Genomic DNA, 25,136 nt, shown 5'->3' with positions numbered 1-25,136 from the left:
GAATATTTCTTTTTCAATTCATCCTTCAAATTGTAACAAAATGTCCTCACAGAAGTGTTTCAGATCTCCTTTATGAGTTCCTATATTTAGAACAGCACCTCCTAAAAAATCAGGAAGTTTCCATTCTAAAGTTATTTTGCCAAAATGCAAAGCTGAGTGGAAAACACTATTTACACGAAATTCAGTTAAAAAAGCCCCATGCCACTTAAGGAGTTTAGTTAAGATCACGGATTTATTTATTTGTTTATTTTGATTGAGCAAAACCTTTTTGGAAAGATGGCTGGGAAAGGATGGGAAATAAGATTTTTGACAAAAGTTTGCGTTATTTTCAGAAGCTTTATGGAAAATATGTTTTTGTCAAAAAACTCACAGAAAAAAAATATTTCCTGTCCAGTTCTAGCATATTTATATCTTTCAGTGACCAATAATAATAGCCCCATAAAAAAAGAGTGCAACACACAGGATCCAAATGTTTCCTCCAGATGCACCTGCAGATGTCCCTTTGCCTCATATAAGAAGTAGTACTGTCTCTCCTAAATCTCATCTTTGGAGGATAATACTTTGAAATAAATGCACTTAGTTCCATGAACTGGATCTGACTTTCTCAGCATTTCTATTCCCTTCTATAGGTTATTCTACAAGGAAGAGTGTTCTGCATGGAAATAATTGAAGACAAGAAAGTATTGTTTCATACAGCTTGTGTGAACTTCATACAGCCCAACAAAATTGCACATTTCTGAAACTGAAATGAAAACAGGGATACAAATGAGAAAGCCAATAGAAATACACTGTTATGCTTCCACTTTTACTGCTGCTAAATTTCACTGTAATTTCTTCAGCCAACATTAAAAATGTCTTTGGCTAACACAGAAAACATTGCAATATGCTGATAATTAATTTTATTAAGCTTTATCACAGTGATCCTTGCTGAAGATGCATGGGCGAAAGGCATCAAACTACACCAGAACTTGTTGCACTGGGCTTATAAAAGTGGTTTTGGAGAGAGCAAAAAGGAAGCGTGCAGCCTTTCGGCTGCATGACTGCTCTGCTAGGGCACCTCCCATTCCTGATTCCTGGTTTGTAGAATACTGGGAAACAACAGAAGCAGAAACGTGAATGGTTTGTTTAAAGTAAAACATCCTCCAACAAGAAACTCCACTGGGTTATTAGGCTCAGCAAGTAGTTGAGCACTACATTGTTACTGCATATGAAAAGATGAGACAGAAAGGCTCTCAATCAAACATGAGAGGGGCGTACAGCTCCGAGAAACTATTGCAGTACAGAGAATCCTCATCTTCCACAAACACAAACTGTGAAACATTCTTACAATGATGAGACACAGAAAGGTTTGGGTGGATACTTTGTGTTCTGCTCTAACGCTGCACAGCTGTTTGTGTACAGTTGTCCAGAGAGGCGCCTCTAAAAGCAGCAGCACCAATAACATGAAATGTTGTAGATACTGAAATCAGACCACCTGCTGCATTCCTAGTCACCTCAACAGGTTTAGATGGGGATAAATAGAGCCTCTGGATGTAGGTGCAAAACAGTATTACTCACACTATTCTGCAGTTTCTGAAACTTCATACATAGAAGTACCAGACTATTCCACAACAGAAAAGTCACCCTTTCTCTGCCACCTTTCTGTCTTCAGTCTATTTTATAGAATCTACCAATTGTACTATCTATCATTTCTGCTTTTTCTGGAAAAGTATACCAATATCTAAGTATACTTATTCAGTACAGTGTTTACTTATGCAATACCATTTCTCAATAAACAGGATCATACTGAAAAACTAAATATAAACTTACCTAGGCAGAGATCCACAGTAAACCAAATAACAGAAACCACTTTAAAATTCCACAGGCAGTTAAAATTATTAATATTATCATTTGGAATTAGAAAAATGAGTAATAACTTCTAAAGACCCTCATCCCCAAGGAATCCTTCTAAGGAAACACTGGTATAAGATAGCCATTTGTAGGTGGCTACAACATTGATACAACCCTAATATACCCCTTCTGAGTACTTGGCAAACTGATGAATTTCACATAGCATCAGGGGCTCAAGGTTTATAAATTTTATGCTGTCCTATTATTCACATCCAAGTTAATTTAAGCAATAACTTAACAGTAATAATAAATGTCTATTTTTTAATATAGGATGTACTTTTCTTACATAATTTTTTAAAAAGTCATTATAGACAGATATAAGCAAAATAAAAATGATCACAGTTGCATATGACATCATTGCTGTTCCTTAAAGAATATATTTCATATTGGGAGAAAGTGACAGGCTTTTCTCTAGGCATCAGTAATAAAGAATCACAAATAATATACCTCATCCATTTATATTTATATGTAGTTGGCTAAATTCTAATGGTGCTGTGTGTTAGAGTTTTCAAGTATCTCACCAAGAAGCTAATCTATTTATTTGCCTCCCATCAACCAGTAGATGGATTTCCTCAGCCACACCCAACAGGAGACAGTTTGAGTGAGTAGAGTTTTGTGCTACATTAGCTCCTTTTCCTTCTTTTGACTGCCAGGGAAGAGCACTCTGAACTGCAAAAATACAACCTCATATGCAGAATCACAAATCACATAAGATTTACCAATTGTTAATTTAATTCGTAAGGGCTAAGGCAAGAAAATTTGTACTATTTAAGTATACTGCATACCTAAAGGTAAGACATGGTGAAATTACTTTTCAAGGAATTACTAAGTATCCAAATACAACTTTCTGTGGCTAATTTCCTCTACTTGCTCAGAAATGAGCAAATGGTGGATGGAGCTCCCTTCTTAAACTATATCTGCACACTGACTCTAAAATCCAGTAACAAAATAACACAGCAAGCAGTTTGCAATTTTCTCTACCAATATGGACAGTGTTCCAGAAGAAGTTGTATCTAAAGGTCACAGAGGATTTCATTCCTCCACAGCTCAGTTCTTGTTCCATGTTGAATGTATCAGCAAGGGTGTTGTTTATAATGAAGGGCTTTTTTTGTTTGTTTGGTTTTGATGTATCCATGAGGAATTAGAGCTAGACCACCAACTGATTTCACATAGGCCACCCAAGTATTCCCTCAATATCAAAGCAGAGATTCCTTTTTAAAACTTTAAGATTTTGCTTTTGTCTATAGTACTGATTATAATTTAACACAGCAAAACACCACCACAGATACAAGATTTTTACTGTAAATCAGAACAGGAGTTCTGCATAAAAGCAAGGACTATTTAAAGACGGGACAAACGCAGAACCATGATGGAATCCATGCACTGCAAACAATGTTGACATCATGGTACAGTTCACCCTAGAGAGTCAGTTTTCCATGCCCTAGGCAAATGCTCAACTGCCTTTTATCAGCATTATTAGTCATTACCATGACAGCAACATAGGATGAAATCAGCATCCGTTACATTGCATAGTTACCTCAAATGCCATCCAGCCACTGAAACAAAGGGCTGGAAAATTACTTGGAGCAATATTGCGCTTTTGCTTGTGCTAGTGCATTTTTCAATTGATGCAAACACATTAAGACAGTTAATCAATTACAAATCAAAATCCATTCTCTGTACTGTTAATGACTGCAACTTTGTTCAGGTAAAAGCATTGTGTTGAAATACTTTGAACTAAACATTAATGGTGTATGACTTCTGAATAACAAGAGCAAAACAAACTCCTCCAAGAATCTTCCCTTTTAAAAGTAATTCTTCCATCATCTAAAGCAACTTCTTATTGATTTCTTTTATAAACATATATTATATTCTAACAATGTGTCATGGATGAATCCTAATCATTTGAAGTCCTCTCACAAAGAGAGCTAAGCAGTAGTCCAGGAAGGACCTGCAGAATCACCCTTCTACCTCCTTAAAAACATACATGCTGCCTATTTCAAACATGACCTTCTGCAGCTTGAAAGGATGTTTCAGCTATTTTCATTAATCAACTGATCCCTTCTTCCAAGAGTTCAAGCAATGCAGTGTGGAAATTGCGCTGTCCATATCTTACATTACAGTGACTAGCATAAGGATAAAAGACTTGGCAAGAGGGAGCTAGCTTGATACTTTATGCTAAATCTGTAATGTGGAACATTTTATAAAAAAAAACCGAACAACTAATTAGCACCCTTTCATTAAGCTGCTGCTTCTTCTATGCTTTGTGTCACACATGTGAGACACAGGATAAAGGACCTGATTTGCAACCTGTACATCAGCAATCCCCACTTGCCCTGCGTGAATAAGGATCACAGCGCTGGATCCTGAGAAGAGATTCAGTCATAATTCAATAGCTTTAAAATGAATCACTTTCATGTCAATATCATTGCATGACTTGAAATCCCAAACCTGATTTTCTTCTCAAGGAGGTCACAGGTGAAGCATACCATGGGTTCTAAAGCAAAGCAACAAATTATTAATGGAAATACTAAAAAGACTGCTTAGTGCTGATCCTATGGGAAAAAGAACTGTGTGCCAGATCTTTGCCTCAGCTTTCATCAGCAGCTGGCAGGTTACGGAAGTAGAGCAAACCAGAATCTGCACCAATCGCTTTTCCTCTAAACTGACAGAACAATTTGATATAGTTCCTTCATCTATGTATGCAATTCAGAAATTCATATTTTAAAGTTATTGCACTTTAGTTTCATATTATGCAGAAGTTTTGATTTCGGAATATAATAGGGAGCACGTAGCTTGTAGCACTCGTTTAGGGAACTGAACTCAAGCTCCAATGCCCAGCTCCCAGAAAACAGTTTTGCCTCAATCTGCCATAGTTAGGTGGCCTAGTACTGCATTGACAAAAAAGAAATAAAACCAGAAATATCAACATTTCTAATGATATTTTCCTCCAGAATCAGAAAAGCACTTTCTTGTTAACAAAAAGGATTTAAAAGGCTACCATCATGTAGTATCCATTAGTTTTATATAGCCTTTTTCTTCACAATGCCTGACTGTCTGAGTTCAGGCTGGTAGCATGGGTATCATGAGAATTAAATCTCAGCTCCAACATGCTCCAGTCTCTTTGCAGCCTTATATGCTTGATTTAGTTTTCCATGTGTTTTATCCCTGACAGTCCTATTTAATAACAGTGTTCACACACAAAGAGAATTGAGATGTGGGGTAAACTCATGACTTGTCCAAAGTCACAAATACTTTTTTGCCGAGGCAGCTTCCTGAATCCTGTATTCACTGACCGATCCACTAGCCTATAATCCTCCCAGTCTGGCAGCATCTCTGTTTCTCCACATAAAAATGCATCTTCTAAAGATGTTGTAAAGCTTATGCAACATATAAAATGTTCTACGATGATAAGAAATACCATATAAATGCAATTATTACCATACACAGGAACTCTCAGCTGTTTTCCATATGAAGGATGTCAACAATATCAGCAGAAGGAATAAGACCATGGTATCAAGATTATGGTTTATATAATATTTTCATTCTAAATTACATTACCTACTGTCCTGCAACTTGTTTGTAAAACTACTTTTTTCATACCTCAGATAAGAGATGTTGATAAAACATTGAAAACACCTTACATGATGTTTTGCTACATAGTCAGTTGCTGCTTAAATTTTAGCAAGCTTTTCATACTCCTTACTTATAGGAATTCTTAAACATCTTCTGTTTCCCCTTTTGGCTTTTTATTTAGTTTTCAAATAGCTATTTCTGTGCTTTTGCCACAAGGAATATAAAAATTACCTCTAGGCCATAAGCAGAAACAGGATATAAAAGCAAATAACCCAGTCTTACAAAGAGTGCTGTTCTTCGGCAAGAAATTTAAATATTGAGATACAGCCATCTCAAACCTAACAATATGTCGTGGTTTAACCCCAGCCAGCAACTAAACACCACGCAGCCGCTCACTCACTCCCCCCCACCCAGTGGGATGGGGGAGAAAATCGGGAAAAGAAGCAAAACCCGTGGGTTGAGATAAGAACGGTTTAATAGAACAGAAAAAGAAGAAACTAATAATGATAATGATAACACTAATAAAATGACAACAGCAATAATAAAAGGATTGGAATGTACAAATGATGCGCAGTGCAATTGCTCACCACCCGCCGACCGACACCCAGCCAGTCCCCGAGCGGCAAATCCCTGCCCCCCCCACTTCCCCGTTCCTATACTGGATGGGACGTCCCATGGTATGGAATACACCGTTGGCCAGTTTGGGTCAGGTGCCCTGGCTGTGTCCTGTGCCAACTTCTTGTTCCTCTCCAGTTTTCTCACTGGCTGGGCATGAGAAGCTGAAAAATCCTTGACATTAGTCTAAACACTACTGAGCAACAACTGAAAACATCAGTGTGTTATCAACATTCTTCGCTCTGAACTCAAAACATAGCACTGTACCAGCTACTAGGAAGACAGTTAACTCTATCCCAGCTGAAACCAGGACACAATATCAAATAAAGGAAGCACTCATTTTGGAGGTTTGTCACCAACTGTGATGGAAACACATGATGGACATAAGTTGCTTAGGTTTTCTTCATTCAAATGAAGATGAATGTGGTGGGGGAAACTAGGTGCAAAATGAAGATGTGAGATGAGCACCAATATTTAGGTGAGACCACAACACAGTGCAACAGGAACAGGTAGCACTGACAAGGCAACTTAAAGCCAACCAAATTAGTAATAGGCTATTTTGTGTACTCTTGCATCTTCCAGTTAAGTGATATAATTTATTATCCCTAGGAAGATTCCAGACAGGCACAATGATAATCTAGAATTAAAACTAAGTAACTTGGTCAGCTGAAGATAGAAAGGACACATGCTAAATCAGTATAAATAAATACACAAATACTATTACAACCATTATTGATTATTAATGTGTTTCATAAAAAATGCAACTCCTTGTTTTTCTGATGCAACATATCAAACACTACCGTTTTCCAGGCACTGAGAAGAATTTTTCAGTTATAAATTATTTCTTTAAACTACAAAAATACATATATATGTGTGTATACACACACATATGTCCTTTTGATTGATGGATACAGTTTAGTCTAAATTTTTTTCATCTTTTCAATGGTAAGATTAATTTTGGTTTTGTAATCTGAATGGTCTTTCAATAACAGTATCTCCTACTTATTCTGTTTTTCCTATGGATTCTGTTTATCTTCTCATCCGTAAAATGTACAAGAAGTGGTGTGCTATATAAAACTTGTAACACAAATATTACAATTTGCAATGATTTCTTCTTCCTGCTAAGAATGAACTCTAAATAGACAGCCACAGTTTCTCTGCCACACCAAAATAGTGACTTTGCCCCACAGCAATTACATATTTCAGCAACCTTTCCAGGACAAATCAAAGAGAAAAATCCACTCTGCTGTTCAACTGATTCTGTCATCTATGTAACTGCTTTTACTTTTCCTAACTATAGCAAGCTTTAAAGATCTCGGCAAGGCAGGATTTAAAGGAAATTACAGCTCCAAATACCAATATCCAAAGTAAGAATCAGTTTTGCCTGGGCAGGGACTTCAGACTTTGGCCTGCCTGCGCTTCTGGAGACGAAGCTGGCAGGAAGTGGAAGCGGAAGCAACGCACTTCAGGCCAGGATAAGCAGCTCAGCAGGAAGCGAGGGAAGGCAGTTACAGGCCACTCAGCAAGATAATGAATTCAACCCAACCTTACAGTAACGAGGAGAAAAATAAGTTTGACTCTGAGTTTTAGCTCCAAATTCAAACAATGCAATTAATGGTTGTCTGCTCTCTTCCTCCCATTGTAACAAAGCATAAAACAAGCTTTGTTTGGTTTAGCATTCAGAGCAAGAGAAGACACTACTCGTATGCACTGGTGCCAAGAGCTATGCATAATCAAACCCCATACAAAGACCCATGGGGCAGACTAAGGCTTTAGTGCCTACAGTCCCTACCAGGTAGGATTTTCACAAGAACCTGAATTAGATAGGTGGCTACATCTCACAGAAGTTAAGGAACAGAAGGAGGAAAAGCCTTGGTTCCACATCGCTTTCTGTGGAGAGATACCTGCCTCCAGAGACTGTTTGCCTAATTGCTGCAACTTTTCCATCGGGTTCTCTAGAAGGAGCTACCAAGAACAGGCACTAACCAAGTGAAAAAAGAAAGATGATGTCTCTAAGAAAAAAAAAAAATTAACAATCTCTTTCTTCACAATTACTGAGGTTTTGTGCCTGTTTCTTAGAAAATGACCTTCTGAAATGCTATTGATTACATAGCTACACAAAAGTAGCAGTAAATTTCAAAAAAAGGTATCAGTATTAAGAACACTAAGAGAATCATTTCAAACTGGAATTACCTAATCTTTAACAGCATACTTCACGTTCAGCCTCATCTGTGATTAATGTATACTAACCTATGAAGTCAGTCCTCAACTGTTATTTGAGGAAGAAGGACTAGAAGGGAAAAGAAGGAAAAGATTTAGTTGGGTGCTATAAAAACAGGAAACTAGTAATAAAATTTAGATCCTACTGAATCTAACAAGGCCATTATTTAACTTTATTCTGAGTAATCCTTAACAGAAACTTCCATTTTCTAACTAATTAAAAACCCCAGCTGTATGTCTCCCAGGAATAGAGAGGAAAAGAATGAATAAAAAGATAACTCAACATCAATAACAGAAAACTCAAGAAATAGATTCCAGATGTTTAAAGACAGATTCTTTTCTTAGTCTTTCTAGTGTAGGTATGAAACTGGAAGGTTGGATTCTTTCCATGCCGTCTCCCAAATCTCTTATTGTTGTAAAATTGTTCCAGTGGAACTGGGTTGGCCTCATTACAATCACAGAAGAAATACTGCATGCCTCATGTTATCCAAAGTCTCTCAGGCCAGAAATGCTGCAACAATTTCAGTTTCACCTGTGCTGTAGCAAATCCAATCCACTTTTAAAGTCTTTTACGCAGTCCTTCCATGCTGGTAATGTTAGCAGTAGCAGCATTGCTAGAAGGAATCACTTTTAAACTATTATGTAAATACAGCCCTGAGAGATGATAGCTGTGACTTCAGCAGCATATGGTATATGTAACTCAAAGAATTTGGTAGCAAAATAATTCCATTTTGATATTTTATATGGTTAAAAGAGTTTGGGCAAAGGTATGAAGAAGATGCAAGTTCTGAAATACAACTTTATAGCCTGCACATCTGCCATATACACAGTAATGGGAAACTGCTTCCATTACTCTTATTATATATTAAATTAGGAATCAGGAGCCTTGTTCCCTAGCAAAAAAAAAAATTAACACTGCAGAGAAACTGATGTAGACTGTATTGGACAGTATTAGTTGCATCAGCTTTTCACAAGGTTATTTGCAAATGACTGCAGGATTCTTAAAGGCTTTCTTCTCCAAAGGCAGTAGCAGTGAAATGAAATACCTTCCAATACTTTCTATAGTTTGTTATGTGTAGCTAAACTGGCATAGTAGAAAGATGTTTGCACTTCCTACTCTGAATCTTTCACTAAGTCACCATTCTCAGTTTGTAAGGAAACAGTGTGCCCAACAACTGAAGTGATCTGTCCAGTTGATGGCAAGAGTTCCACTGACTCCTGCTGAGGCCGAGGAAATGGGTGAGAAGCCTGAAAAGAATACAGAAACACAGGCCCATGCTATTCGATAGCTGATATCCCAAGTCAGCCTTTATGGCTGCAACAAAGGGTTAGAAATCTGTAAATAATGAGGACTGTGGTGCTGCAAAGAAACAAAAACATGAAAATCTGCATCACATCCTAATATGCTAAATGGCTTGGCTATCCTAGGTGGAAAGTCTGTGAGCAGATAGTCCTTCAGAGAAGACATTAAACAAGATACTACTGAGTACGTGAAGTCTCCTTCCTGTTCTCCCACTCAGAAAATTAGGAAAAATACTTGGAGAACAAGATATGATTTCCTTACATAACTTAGCCAAACGCTCAAGCACAGATAAGGGAAATGCTTAATCTACCTAAGAAAAGCCAAATAACTTTTAGTGATGTATACATTCTTCTGAAATGAACACAATCAAACCTCTCCAAAGCAGTATCTTAACAAAACAAGAAATGTTGTTTCTGATACTGAATATATCCCATAAAGACTAAATTAATTCCCTGAGCATGCATAATTTATGCTTTCTAATAATAAAGACCAGGGATGACAGCTTTTTTAAAAAAAAAAAAAAACCAACAAAAACCCAAGCAAACTATAATTTAAGATTTTTAATCTTCAAATCCTGAAAGTCATTAGAAGAGTCTTCAGCTTTTGTTCTGTTCTGGTTTTGCTGGTTTAAGATCAATTCTGAAATCTACTATACCACTGCACATTGGGAGAAAAATCTATTCATTATGGTCAATTTGCCACTCAAATTTAAAAGTATAACTAAGAACTAATAACTCCTGCATTTGTACACAAAGGTACTATAGTCAGTAAAATGTCCCGAGAAAGGATTTTGAAAAAGGACCCCTGATTACAATTTAGTAACTATGGCCAGCAAAAAGTTTAGTTTAACAATACTAAACCCTTAAAAAACAGCAAAAAAAGCCCAAAACTAAAAGTTTGTTTAAGGTTCTGAAACAGGGATAAATTGTATTTTAATAATACAAGTAAGTACTTGTAATGCAAGTTCATTACAACACACTGAGTGTACTTCCTACTCTTCCAATGAAGAGTACGTAGTTAACTGAAAACAAGATAGAAAACTAAATGTCAAGTCCTTTTCCAGTCTTTATCAAGCTCTTTCTCTCAAGAAAAACTTCCACTTATTAATATTAGCCTTGCAGCACAATAGGCAGACGTACTCCTATTTTCCAGAGAAGTCTGTTGATGCACAGAAGAATCTTGCCCAAAGTCAAGATGGCAGATGTACAAATCGCTCCAATTATGGGTTTTAACCAGACAATCCTATCATCAAAAACATCATTATAAAATGGATTCATTAGTGATTCCATTGCATACATCAAGAGCTATAATATTATCTTGCCTGAAGTACTAAATTTGCACCAGTCTTGAAGTGTATTGAGTGTAAGTATATATTTCTATTCACTCCAAAAACTATGAACACATGAAAACTGCATGCTCCAAAACAAACATCTGCCATCATGGATATTAGCAAAATCTGTTGTACTTATGGAACGCATACAAATGAATTCTAAAAAAACATGAGAATTCTTTATAAATTTTAGCTCTATTTTTCTTCAGAAACACTTTAAAGCATTTGAAAGTAAATAAAAACGTATTTAGTCCTCAAGCTGTTCTAACACAAAAGTAAATCAGACACTGAAACTCAAATTGCTGTAGTATAAAAAACCAAAACAAACCCCCCACTATTTAAATTTTACTTACTGTGTTTGCAGCTAATGAGACCTTTTTCTTCCTTTTTATCCTCTGTTCAGCATGTATTCTATGTGATTCTCACACTGACATTTACAAAACACTGAAATATTTGTGAACTATTCTTCTGAATATAATATTAAATATAATGTTAATTGAACATGTGGGAGTGCATTGCTTGTTTAAACAACTGAAACACACAGTACTATTTTTGTAAAACTAAGAACTCACCCACTGAGGCAAAGCCTCAAACCTGATCTTAATATTCTGACCTCTGCATCTGAAAGTTTCTTCAGATGTGAAGACAATCCCACAGTAGTCATCCGACTTTTACCAAGCACCAAATAAAGTCCTTGCACAGGATTACAGGGAGAACTATACTGCTAAATAGGCACTCTTTCAAAAAAGAAAACAGGATGGTTTCTGTTCTTTGTTGTACAATAGTTAAATACTGCATCATATTTTTAATAAAGGCCGGACTAGATTTTTCAAGCACCATGACCAAAGCCTGAAAGCAATCATACAATCACACAATTTCATTTTTCTGAAGTCTAAATGGGAGAAGTTCTTTCTTCCCTTCTAGTTCTTTCTTGCCTTATGCTATTGCAGTGCAAATGTAAACAATTACATTGCTCTGAAGAGAGAAGTACAGCTGCTTCCAGTATTTTAGACAGAAGTGAACTGATACCCCAGGTCAATTTTATCTACTATAGAAAATTAATGAATTGCAATAAAAGATATTTCTTTTAAATAGCACCATTCACAGCAGAGCAGACTTCCAAGATGATGGGATGAAGTTTAAAAATGCTGTACTAAAGATTTTTTGAAAACACAGAGTCTAATAAAGAAGAAAAGCACATGCTTAGGAATTAACTGGAAAGATCCAGTTTCTTGGTACTAATGGGGAATTATAAACAGAGAAGTAAGTACAAAAGGCGTATTTCTCAGTGTTCCTTTACAACACTGTAATATAAATGAGATTTTCTACCTGTTATATCTTGGAGGAAGGAGCCCCACTGGTGTGAACTGGAGTTATTAAAACTCCTCAGATTCATTCAGGTTGAGTATTTTGCCCTACATTCTGATATTGCTTCACTATTTATTAATGGTTAAGTTTAGTGTGTGTTACAGAAATATAATTTCTGAGAAATATACCTCAGCCTTAGTGTAAGAGAAATCAAGGATCTATACCACATGCAATAGCTGAAAATCCAACATATCAGACAGTTCGGTTGTTAAAGCTGCTAGTGCAGATTAAATTCTGTATTTTACATTATTCCTGATATCACATATAATTCACTTTTTTGGAAGAATACATTAAAGTAATATGGCAGAAATAATGAAAGCAAACTAAAAGTCATATCATGAAAAAAGAGACAAAGGACCAGGCAGTGTTTAAATCAGAGCATCTATCTCAGCTTGCAATACTTTCCTTAGTATAGCCCTTCTGAAAATCCAGATAAATGATGAAAGGGCTTGATCTTCCTTTTTGGACTTGCATTTTGCTTTCTTAGATGCTTTCTTTTAAAAACTCTAACTTGCAAGCAATACACACATGCTCTACTCAGTCATTTTTACGTCCAGAGACTGCCTTTTATAGTGGCAAAGCAATTTTTCCCCTCACAGGTACAAAGCATCCATGAAAAGGTTCTAGCAGAGAAAAAGAAATAGCAAATTCTGAAGGACAGATAAAGGCACCTATGTGCCCTAGTTTTAGCTGGGATAGAGTTAATTTTCCTTCTAGTAGCTGCTATAGTGTTATGTCTTGGATTCAGTATGAGAAGAATGTTGGTAACACTGATGTTTTCAGTTAGTGTAAATGCTATTTAGCAACAAGTCAAGGATTTTTCAGCTTCTCCTGCCCAGCCAGCAAGAAGGCTGGAGGGGGCACAAGAAGTTGGGAGGGGACACAACCAGGACAGCTGACCCAAACTGCCCAAAGGCGTATTCCATACCATGTGATGTCATGCCCAGTATATAAACTGGGAGGAGTTGGCCTGGGGGGGACCGCTGCTCAGGAACTAACTGGGCATCGGTCAGTGGGTGGTGAGAAATTGCATTGTGTATCACTTGTTTTGTATATTCCAATACTTTTATTATTATTATCACTTTATTATTGTCCTTATTATCATTATTAGTTTCTTCCATTCTGTTCTATTAAACTGTTCTTATCGCAACCCATGAGTTTCACCTTTTTTTTTTTTCCCCCAATTCTCTCCCTCATCCCACTGGGTAGGGGGGGAGTGAGTGAGCGGCTGCGTGGTGCTTAGTTGCTGGCTGGGGTTAAACCACAACACTATGTAAAATGAACTGCTTTACCTCATTATTTTAGAGCTAACTCCTACGATACACAACAACAGTTTATCAGAGTATTTCTGTTCTTTCAGCCAAATTGTACCTGCATGATGGTGAGACAGGGGTGAGAGGGCTGGTTGAAGGAGAAGCAAAGTTAGCAAGTCTCGCAAACCATACTGTATTCTGAGGGTACCACAAAAATTAATACAGTATTAACACTGCAGATGCCTTTGCAGAGGCATTTCCAAGAACATGTTATGATTAGCAAAATCTTTAAAGAAAAAAACCCAACACAGACCCACACTATTATAGTTTGGGATAATAAAGTTTCAATGCATTCTATTTTTGCGTTGCACAATCCACAGATTTAGTTAACAATATGCCTTAAAGATCTATCACAGACTGAAAGTCTACCAAATTATGAGCACAGCTGCTGTTATAAAAATAAGAAAAAGGTTTCTGACTATGCAAGTATAACCTGTAAATCCTGCCAACAAAGCTTCTGACTGACAGAACTACTGCCCTTTTACATGCAGTATTTTTACCTACTTCTATGGGAAAATATTTTTAGCTACGTATTTACTTCAGCTAGTAATATTCACTTATAAAATACTGATTATAGCTTGCTTTATTCTCCAACAGTACAAGGAATGGCTTACCATTGAGAGGCATAAACACATATTCAACAGTACCTAACGTCCGGTAGTTAGTAAAACAGAGTCCAAGAGCCCCTCTTAATGATGGCCACATTCACTAAAGACAAGGGCTTCCCATGGGTAGTGTTCTTTATTACTCCAACTTTAATCTCTTATTATTGGGACACTCACGGTACTGCATGATCATAACCTCAAAACAAAAGTAACAGCAAGTATAAATTTTGCTGATTTGCAAAATATATAATGTATTAACTTTTCTCAAATGCTTTATCTTTACTGAAACTCCATATTATGCACCACAGGTTTTTAATATTGCTCACTCTTCCTAAATGGAAAGTGCAAAAAACTGAAATGATTTAAGATCCTGTGGCAAACAAGCACAGGTAATGGGACTGTCTTTTTAGAACATCTGCTTATTATTTCTAAGTCTAAGAGTTTGAAATTCAAGCTTTTACCTAAGAAGTAATGGTGGTACTTTTCAGTTAAAAGACTGATTCTTTCAAATATTTTTTAAAACATGAAAAATTATTTACCTCTACTCAATATATTATAGCACTTTTTAATGCTTATTTTCAATGGATTCATGGAATAAATATGCAACTGTATGCAGATTTTGAGCCTCTACTAAGAAAGAACTTTCCTAAATTGACTTCTGTTTCCAGCTATACTCAAATATTTTAACCTGTCAAGACTATACTCAAAAATACACGGGTTTTGAGACTCCAGCTGTTTACACTACTGTAGAACTCATGTTTTAAAAAAAGAAGTAGATTTTTAGGCTATGTTGAAGGCAGTAAACATTTGGTTAATGACATTCACAAAAGATATGAATGGTCCCAAAGTTTTCACAACCTCAACGGTATATGGAACAGCCAGGAACATGGCTAGACCTGTCTTTAATACATGTATTACCTCATCTATTCATCCCCTAATCAATTAATCAAAATAGACTATACCAAGACTTTTTTCCTCAATGATACTAACAATAAACAGACTTGACTATTGTTGGGGAGCATAAGGGTGAAGAGGGAACAGATCGATTCAGAGCACACTACTGCAACAATAAAAGTGTAGAGCAAAACACCACACAAATCATAAGAGAGTATAGGTTATGTATTTTATGCAGTACAACAAAACAAATACATCTAAATTATAATATTATACATATTTTTCACATCACATCATGCTATACAATGAGCATTGGATTAATCTATGTTGTGTCTTCTATCATGAAATAGTTAGCCATATACAGTTTTCCAAAAATGTATTTCTATTTCAAATCTTATTACTAGTTCGTGTTTCACTTATGTATGAAAATACCACTATAGTTTTTAATTTGATACTTTCCTCCAGTTTTCTTCAAAAAACACACTAGGCATATGCAGTGGTAAAATTAAACATGCCTATTCCAAAGACCTTGTACAATTTTGTTAGGAAAAAACCAGCATATGGAGATCAGAGCTTTTACTACATAAATGGAGAAGAGAGGGACAGCAGTTTGGAACATGGTATGTATACGAGCTTCATCACTTTTCTATTTCAGTCTAATGCAATTTTCCTTAAACAAGTACAAACCCTTACAATACAATACAAAGGCACCTTTAAACCAAATCTTCCATCAGTGTCTTGCTCCCTGCGAAGCACTTGTTTTGGCAAACAGCTAGAAGCCTGCCAAGAAAAGGTCATCGATCTTTGCCTGAAAAGCTTGAGCCAGCTTTATACAGTAAGGGCTTATTACAAACACACAATGCTTACCAGATGTTCAATCAGCTAACTGGATGCAATCCAAGGGATGGCTATAAATCCACGGAGAGACGTTCCTTTACGCTGCCATTTGCCACACAAAGTCAAAATTACATAAGCACCCTTTGGAGAACCTCTTCTTTGAGCAGTGCAATTTAAGAGGATGACGCACCAACAGAATGAATTGTCACCAAGTGCTGCTTTGCGTTTGCACTGACACCTTTAAAAAGAATTTGGGGTTTGAACAGTTAGCCTGTAAGGTTCATTTTCCCAACCAAATGCCTGTGCCATTGCTGCAGTCAGGGTTAACTTGCAAGAGCAAAGAACTTAATGTGGACTCTGACACTATTATTTGACAGCTCCTCCCCTCAGGCTTTTCAGTTATTGTCATTCGGGCAACAACACACAAATGTCTGCTTTCAGATGCCATGCTGCCAACAGGTGAAATGTCTGGCTGAGCATCATAACCTTCCAGTTTTCATATTAGTATAAATGCAATGTTTGGGGGGCTTGGGAGGTTTTTTATTTGGTTGGGGTTTTGTTTGTTAAATAAACAAACCAGAAACTCAAGATCTGGATGGGCAAATATTTCTTCCAGTTGTAAACACAGTCATAACATAGATGAATAGTTCCAAGAAGAGAAAGAAACAAACCTAGAAAAAAAATTTTCATTTTTGTAATAAGCATCCACACTTCAGCACAGAGGTATTTTAAGATTAAACCAAGTAAGACCCAAGAGAAAAGACATATTAGTAATAGTTTTGAATTATCTCTCCTAAGAGGAGAGAATGAAGGCATAGCAGAGGGAGAAAACTTTGCAAATTGGTTTAAGCTTCTTTTATTTCTTTGATTTTACCCTTTTTCCTCATTTGTGTTTTGAATGAGTGCTGATCTATTGGCACTGAAGAAATAAAAAGCTGAGAGGGGAAAAAAAACTCTACCTACATAAAACAAAACCTTCAAAGGTTCTCAGTTGATACACTGCATAATGAGTTTTGAAAACAAAGATTCTGGTTACATTTGAAGTTGGCTCACACACTACTGCTTGCTCTCGTTCTGTTAAAGCAAGGAAGCCTATAGAAGGAAAACCAAAAAGCTAGTGTAGTGACCTACCTTTACCCAAGCTATGAATAAAAACATGAGATGAGGCCTTTAGAAGAAGCAGAGTCCTCCTCACTGAGACTGAATAGAGCAAAGTAACAAATGTGTGCCTTCTTCTCTGACTGGATATTTTGCTTTACATTGGGAAGGGAGAAAAGCTATACAATATGGACGCTTCAAACCCTACTTCCCTGAGCACACAATATTCCTGAGAATTTTCAGGGGGAGCTGCATTTGTGAAAGAGCTCTAATGTGTAAACCTACCTGAGCCAAGTGACTGAAGACAGAAACCAGTTCAGCACTGTCCTGTTCAGATAGTTTCAGATTATTTTAATTCCCAGAAAAAAACACAGCCTTGAGTCTAAAAATATAATGTTCATGTGGCTTGCTAAATCTTGGTAAACAGCCTCCCAGGCAAACAGCTTCCTTACTTCACAGATACTTTACATTTTATCCCTGGAAGACTGCCTGCCCCAATGCCACAACAGATCCATTTGCGCAGATCCTTTCCACTCCAGCTACAGCTCTGGAGAAGCTGCAGAGGCTTGTTGGGGCCCCCCGAGGGCATCGCACTCTGACTCCACCTGTACCTCTCCCCAGACTCTATATGGCTCTTCCTAAGCCACTTCCAATATACCAGCTTCCTCTCAGACATTAAAATACAGACGAAGGTAAGGATGTGTCTGTGCTGAATGCTCAATAAACTTTGGGTTGCAAAATAAGAGGTAAGAAGGTCTCTGCAGTGAAGCTATTATGGGACTCTGTTATTCTCCTTTTCCATGTGTTTACCATAAGTGCATGGGTTATTACACAATAGGTTCTACACCCATTCTCATTTAAAAAACAAACAAAAATCTAGAGAAGAGGTAACCTTTGTAAACAAGCAGTTAAACCAGCACAAACAAAACTAATACAATAAAGAAGGTTGACTCCTGTGTTAAAAATCTTAAAATGCAATTATTCGCAATGAAAAGTTGGTGATTAACTTGAAACTTTCTTTTAGAGAGAGATGCTACTGCCAGGAGGAATAGCAAAGGTGGGCTAGAGATACATCCTGATGGAAGGCATGTATCAGTGGGAATAAAGGAACAATTTGTACCATCTAAAAAACTGAGAAATGTTTCTAGAAAGAGGTGAGCTGCTCTCCACTTACTGCAAGAATATTCAGCTGAGGTCTATCTACCTAGTCATATACTAGAAATTTTGAACAAACAAGCATTCTTTCATAGCCTGTTCAACACCCCAAGATCAGCTGATGGCTACCAGAAACTATATCATGGTCTGCCTGATGAATCTTTCAACAGCATCACGAATGTCCCAAAATGGCAACAATCAGAGATAATTAAAAAAACCTCCAACCTGTCAAAGTTATATTTGCAATAGAAGACATTAGGGAAAGAAAACACCACGCTTCACTAACACAAATTCCTGAAACAACCAAGCAGAAAGACTAGTTCCTGTATGTATGTCATTTAGACTTTCAGATTTCTGGGTAAGCACCTTCTGCTGTTCTCTGTTCAGACAGTGCCTAGCACAACCAGATCTCATTTTCTGGGCCCTTATAGCATAAGAAGCATAATTAATGATGATGACGACAACAACTACAAAATAGTCTAAGGAACAAAAGGTCTGACAAATGGATACATTAGGAAATGTAGAGACAGTTTTCAACCTGTGCGGTATTTTCTACTAGCAGATCTTTGCAAAAGGGTGCTACAACATGGAATAGAAATACATTTTTTCTTACCGTATTGATTCTACTTGAGTTGGATGCCGGGAACAAATGCTGTGGATATTCTGCTTAACAAAGCTGTATCTATGTTATAGATTTATCAAGTATGAGACACAAAAATGGCATTAAGAAGCACACCCTGCTTCTACTGATACTATTTTCCTTTTTCCTGCAGAACTTCTGCCATAACATACACCAATCAGCAATAATTGTATCTGCAAAACTGAGAGCCTTCAAGTAAATGGGAAACCTCTTCTAAACTCATATATTTTTACTTAAATGTTAAATACATAACCTGATGTAGTCAGAAGTCTAAGGACTTCTTTGTTGGATATTTCAAAGCAAAAGGCCAAATAGTCAACCTAAACAAAATGTTTTGCATTCACAAAATATTGCCATGACTTCAGCTAACAGGCTTTATTGTTAAATATCACCTTAAGTTCTTCATCCTGTGAAACTTAAGTATCTTACAAGCAGATGAATCTGAAGATGAATGTGTTAGAAGATGAAATCTTTTGTAACTACGTAACTTGTACACATAACTGACAACTTCCAACAGGCTGCCTTCTGCAGTACCTACCACCTCCAGCATGAGCTGTGGTGGTTTTTTGCAATTCAACTGCCCACTCTAAAATGGTGAATCTGTAATTGTATAGAAAGACAATTGCATAATGCAAATTGGGATACCTAAAAATGATAAATAATCATTACAACTGATTAGACATAGTACATAGAAAAAGTTTTGAATAGTTCTTAATTTTTTATTACATGTTACCTATAATAAATAGTTAAGAAAAATACTAATGTGTCAAGGTTATTCTGAAGTCATTCTACAGTTGATTCAATACTGACATACTGCAAATGGTAACTTAATTTGTAAACTGGTAGAAAGCTACCATAAGTAACTGTATACATTTGTGTCTCACGTAAACCAATAATTCCAAAGAAAGAAGAAATCTACAATGACAAATGCAGCAGGGAGGTCACAAGCTTTTAAATACAGCAGCATCTGTCTTTCAGTCTATATAAAACTGACTTTGTTGAAAATGTTTTTAATCATTCCTCAGGCAATCTACCTCTTACCCACTTGATGGCCATCTATTATTCCAGTTTATAAATTGAATCTTTGTGTCATCATATTAGTTATGTTTTCAACTTTCAGCCTGCATTTGGATCTTGATCAGCTACACCGGAGCTCTTAAGTATTTCTGAAATCATTCAAAAAACTTCACTCACAAAACTCTATGAGCACTAAAACAGATGAAAAAACACTGCCAAAGCATGTCAATAAAACAGTCAAAGAGTGCACTTCAGCCTAGAAATAATGCAGACGCTACAGCAACACTGAATTAATACAGAAAATCAATATGACCTTGGACAACAAGCAGCACTGAAGAAATGAATGACAGCATGTCTTATAGTCTCCAGTTCATTGAAAGACTGATAAACAGATACACCCTTCTCCATAGCCCTGGCAGAACTTGAAGATAAAAGACTAAAAACCCATGCAATCATTAGATCCATTTTGCAAAGTAACAGAGAATAAATATGATAGATCTTTCCCAAGCTAATTACTTCTTACAAACACCAGTCTATTATAAACTTTGTTTTTATTATAACTGCATATATAAAGTGGAGTCACCAGATGTTTGGTTAATAGCAGAATTGACTGATTACATGCTTTGCAAGTCTGAAAATATTTTGGCAGAGTAACAACCACCACCACCATGCATATTTTGATCTGGTCTCCCAAAAGCAAGTTATCAGAAACACTTATTCTTAAAGATCCTGTGTGCTCGCCTATGGTACAGTACATGGCTCAATGAAGTTAAGCAAAAAATTCCAACTAATACTACTGGATGCTGTGTCAGGTCCACAGAAGCTCCATTTGTTTGTTTGACCACAGGGATTTGTTCTTTAAAATATCCCTTAAAGTTCTGAGTGGGCAGGTACTATTTGTCAACACTTTAAAAAATCCAGTAAAAGTATTAAAATTATAAACAAATATTTTTATAAATAGAACTTACTGATTAACTGTTGCAGTTATTTTAGCCTGGGAATAGATACCTTAGTGCTTATCTACATTTGGGAAGTTTCCACTGACACAGCTGTTTCCATTCAAGGGAAACAAATACATATTTACTCTGAATGCACAGAGCCATTTTAAATAAAATAAATCTACAGAAGGTAGAAAACCCTGCAGATCAATTTTGGCATAGCAAGTGTAAAAACCTGAATCACAGGTGTTAGGGAAATACTGGTTACATAGTTTAAAATGGAGAGTTTTAAAAAATGTATTTTAAAAGTTGTTTTCTCTCCCTTTTCCTATGTCCACATCAGCAAAGCATACTAAAGTATTTTGCAGAACTGGTTTTGAAAGCATAGTAAGGGAATGTCCATATTTTAGCAGAAAAATTTAACTCCTAACTTTTGAGAACATCACCTTCCACATGATAAACGGTTCATTTACCATTTTCTTTTCAGTATGTGGGCCAGACAGTCCCTACTACAGAATTTACAAAAGATTGCTAAAATAAGTAGTTACATGCCCTCCCTCTCAGTGCAGAATGAACATTCAGAAGCTATAAGCAGGCTCCAAAATAGGATTAGTGTAAAGATGATAAAAATGTTCCTGTTGGGTTTGTTGTTGTTCTTGTAAGGGCTTTTTATGTAGTTTGCTCTCCACTTCTCAGACTTTAGCATTTGTGTTTTCCAACCTTTTTCTGCTTCAAAGACTAGAATTGAATTGGAGCAAGTTCTAGGAAATGATGTTGTCAGAACAAATCCAAATTTCCTGAGGTCCACTGGGAGAGCTGGCAGTGCCACAAAATATCCACTGGAGAGCAGTCTAAAGCCTTAGGCTTTCCAGGCTGCCCCCTAACAAGTGCACTGTTACTGCTGGAGAAGTAGAGCTTCTCCTTCAGGCAGCTTCTGAAAGAAATTTCACAATATAGGAAGTGGCAGAGAAGCTGGCACAGCTCTATAACCTCCCATGGATTTGTAGGTTGTCTTTAGAATGGGAAAAAAATTGTCAGTTGCCAAGCCAGCAGCTCAATCCTTCTTTCTACAGTTCCACGTAAAAATACTGCTAGATGCCAATATTGATATCTAAGGGCGGCTCTCAAGTCTGTCTCAGTGTGACAGGGGAGGCAGGAGTACTCTTGACCTCCCTCTGTAATCTGCCATACTTCCATCTTTTCTGTACACCTAAGTCACACAAGTGATGAAAAGTCCATGACTGATTCAGTTTAGAGGAGGGAGAAGGAGGAAGAGAAATTGTGTACTTTTGTTGAGGAAGTCAGCTTATAACAATGAACTGTTTTCATTGTTTTGCCATGCAAGTGCAGACAGTGCAGAGGGATAAGCAATCTGGCAGCTGGAACTAAGGGACAATTGAATTTTAAGAGGTATATGGTAACAACGTCTTATGTCAATATTACGTAAAAGCTTACTAAAACTATTGAGAATATACTCCTAATGAGAATGATTCTTTATCCACCATTTAGGATTTTACTTGTAAACTTCCAATCTATACATCAATTTATTCACATAAGGGCTCACTTGCAAAATTAGAACTTTTGCCTCTTAGAGGCAATTTAATAGAGGACAAAGCTCTCTGCATATTAATGGATTCAACTAATCTTAAAGTCAAATTATACCAAAACAGAATTTGGATATCTATCTTAAAAATCTTTTAGAAGTGCCAAATAACTGAAGTTACATTATTGATTGCTGATAATTAGAAACCTGCATATATCACATAGAAGAAACAAGTCCAATTTTCAGTACACAGAATTACAAGACAATACTGGTTGGCAAGTATATACTACATCTCAATGGCTGAGGGGGTTTTTTTTTGCCTGTTTTTTTTTTAAATACTGCTAACGGAGAAACATGCAACATGATTGCTTCCTCCAATTAAAATTGTTGCTACAGGTATTTTTATTTTCATAAATTGCCAATTTTTTCCCCTCCAGAATTTGAGATGAAATAGTGATACCCATTTGCGCAGCATGTACATACAACGCTGTGTAGTCTGTTGCTATTCACAATGAAGACTGGAGCTCAAAAACAAGATCCTGGTTAACAAATTAGGTCAAGAGTAGCAATCACCTCAACCAACCCTAGCCACTCAAAAGTCATGCATTTAGTCTAACCTTAATCTTATGTTCCTTCTGTAGTCAACAAATACAGATCAACTACAGTGAACTGCCCCATTGAAATGCATAAAATACATAGCAGATGTATTCTATTTACATACATATTTATATATGTGTATACACATAGATCTAATGAAATAGGCTTTTTTGAAACATGTAGAATAAGTTACTTTCTGTGTGGGTTAAGTGTTCAAATCACTACAGAAGGATGCATACAGTTATTATATTAAGCTAGGTGCTTCACTAAGGTGAAGTGTGAAAAGACTCGTCCAAAATTACCTAGGCCTCAGCCCTAATAAAGCAGTCTAAAAATAGGATTTCATAACATCGCTAACAAAACACCATAAAAACAGTTTATGAACTGTTGTACAAACCTGGTCCAATTTTCCTCATGAGGAAAATCTTAACTTTCCTAGAAAGTTTTGCAATACTTCTACACAACTCTTTTTCACAGTTATTTAATTGTATGGGAAAGCTCTAAAACTATGCAAGTTCTATTACATTTTGTAAGCACACCCACTTCTCCAGGGTTCTACCAAATTCACCCTAACTAAAGCCTCTTGGTCTTCCCAAGGGCTTCCCATAAGACAGCATTTCAAAAGCTGTTTCCCCTCAGTGGCCTGCTCCCATTCGAGTGCTCCCCTTCAACGCTAATGCAATGACACAAATTCTAGTTCTGCAAATTTCTTTCCAAGCACCTTTCAAGTGTCAGAGGGTAATGCACCACATAATATAGGAGACATTACCATAGGCATATTTTCTTTTCCTGTATAAAAGGTTATAGAGTTTTAAAGAACTCTTGAAGTACAACATAACACCATTCTTCCTGCCCTTTGACAGTCTGACACACCTGAATGCATCTTGTGATGGAATAGTAACACTATGCTCATCTGGGTATCAATTATCAATGGAAGGTTAGAAGAACATCTACCTGCCCTATGACAGAACCACACCAATGCCTTTAACCGCATTTTAGTTCCATCATTGGCATGCCAATTAGCAAGATATGTGGAAACTACTATTTAACTGATACTTGCTTCAATATGCACAAAGAAAAAAAGGCAGAGCATATCTTATGTGGGTACGAAATGTGGCTATAAGATGAAGTTTAAATAATAGTTTGCTTTGTTTTTAAAATACAGAATTTATAGCAATATGTGTTTTTGCAAGCTACTATTAGTAATTGGTCAGAGCACAACAATTCATTACAAAGAACAGAAATACAAACGCGTTATTCCGCTGTTTCTCAACTGCACCAGGCAAAATAATTTCATTTCATAGCAATTTCTATTCAGCTCCTGTCAGGGTTTATGTGAATCTTCTTTATGTACTGTGAACCAACAATAACCTCTAGTGGAACTCTATGAGCTACTGGGGAAAGCTGATCAGTGGACATAATTTAAAATAATCAAACCCAAACCAGACATCTAGGCCATTTCACCAGGTCAGGCTGTCATCAGGAGCATGATTAAAATACACAGACTTGCTTCTTCATAAATTCTCTTATTCCCACTATATACCCCCTGACTCTCTTCCCACTTAAAAGCAGAAAAATATCTTAAGAATTTTATAAATATTTCTCTTCCATCTTTCTTTGTTTTTTTTCCAACATATAACTGTTGTGTCATAAAAATGAAAACACCTCTTATCATTCTAATGTTTTGGTCATTACTTGAAAAAGAAAACATTTAGTGGAAAAATACCAAATATTAGAATAATTTAAAAAGCAAATAAACTCTTCCCCCCAACTTTGACATTTTGTCATTTCTACCTACATAATGATTAGCATTCTTCCAAAAATAAGAATTTGGAAGTTTCTTCTGGGCATTAATACTACTAAACTATTCTCATGTCATTACTGTCCTTTTAGCTGGTATTGTTACAATCGGTGATTGACAGGGTAAGATGACCTGCAACTGCTCATTGACTCACAGGCAGATACATCAAAATGCGTTCTTTTTAACTTGAGTTCATACAGATTTAAGAGGATATTGGCACAGCACCTTCTCTAATACTCCCATTGCAGAGCCCTTGGAAGATTCCATTCATGAAAGAATAAGATAAAATATTGAAAGGCCCTACCTTCACCTGACGATCCCGAAAGGTCTATGATGACATACACTCTCCCTTCTGGCTCCAAGTCAATCTGCAATCAAGAAGAGAATTAGAAGAAA

General features: G+C 36.5%; 1 protein-coding gene across 1 annotated transcript in view; it reads right to left on the bottom strand.

Moving 5' to 3' along the window:
• Positions 1–25,136, bottom strand: part of PRKCE (protein kinase C epsilon) — a 320,579-nt gene that overhangs the window by 187,347 nt on the left and 108,096 nt on the right. The window contains exon 2 of the mRNA XM_052806142.1: positions 25,045–25,108. Within this exon, the coding sequence (XP_052662102.1) occupies positions 25,045–25,108 (64 nt within the window). The remainder of the gene's footprint in view (positions 1–25,044; positions 25,109–25,136) is intronic.

Source organism: Harpia harpyja, chromosome 13, assembly GCF_026419915.1.
Source record: "Harpia harpyja isolate bHarHar1 chromosome 13, bHarHar1 primary haplotype, whole genome shotgun sequence".
In the NCBI taxonomy this organism is placed as follows: Eukaryota; Metazoa; Chordata; class Aves; order Accipitriformes; family Accipitridae; genus Harpia; species Harpia harpyja.
Note: the sequence above shows the minus strand (reverse complement) of the source record. Positions and strands in the feature narration are given on the sequence as shown.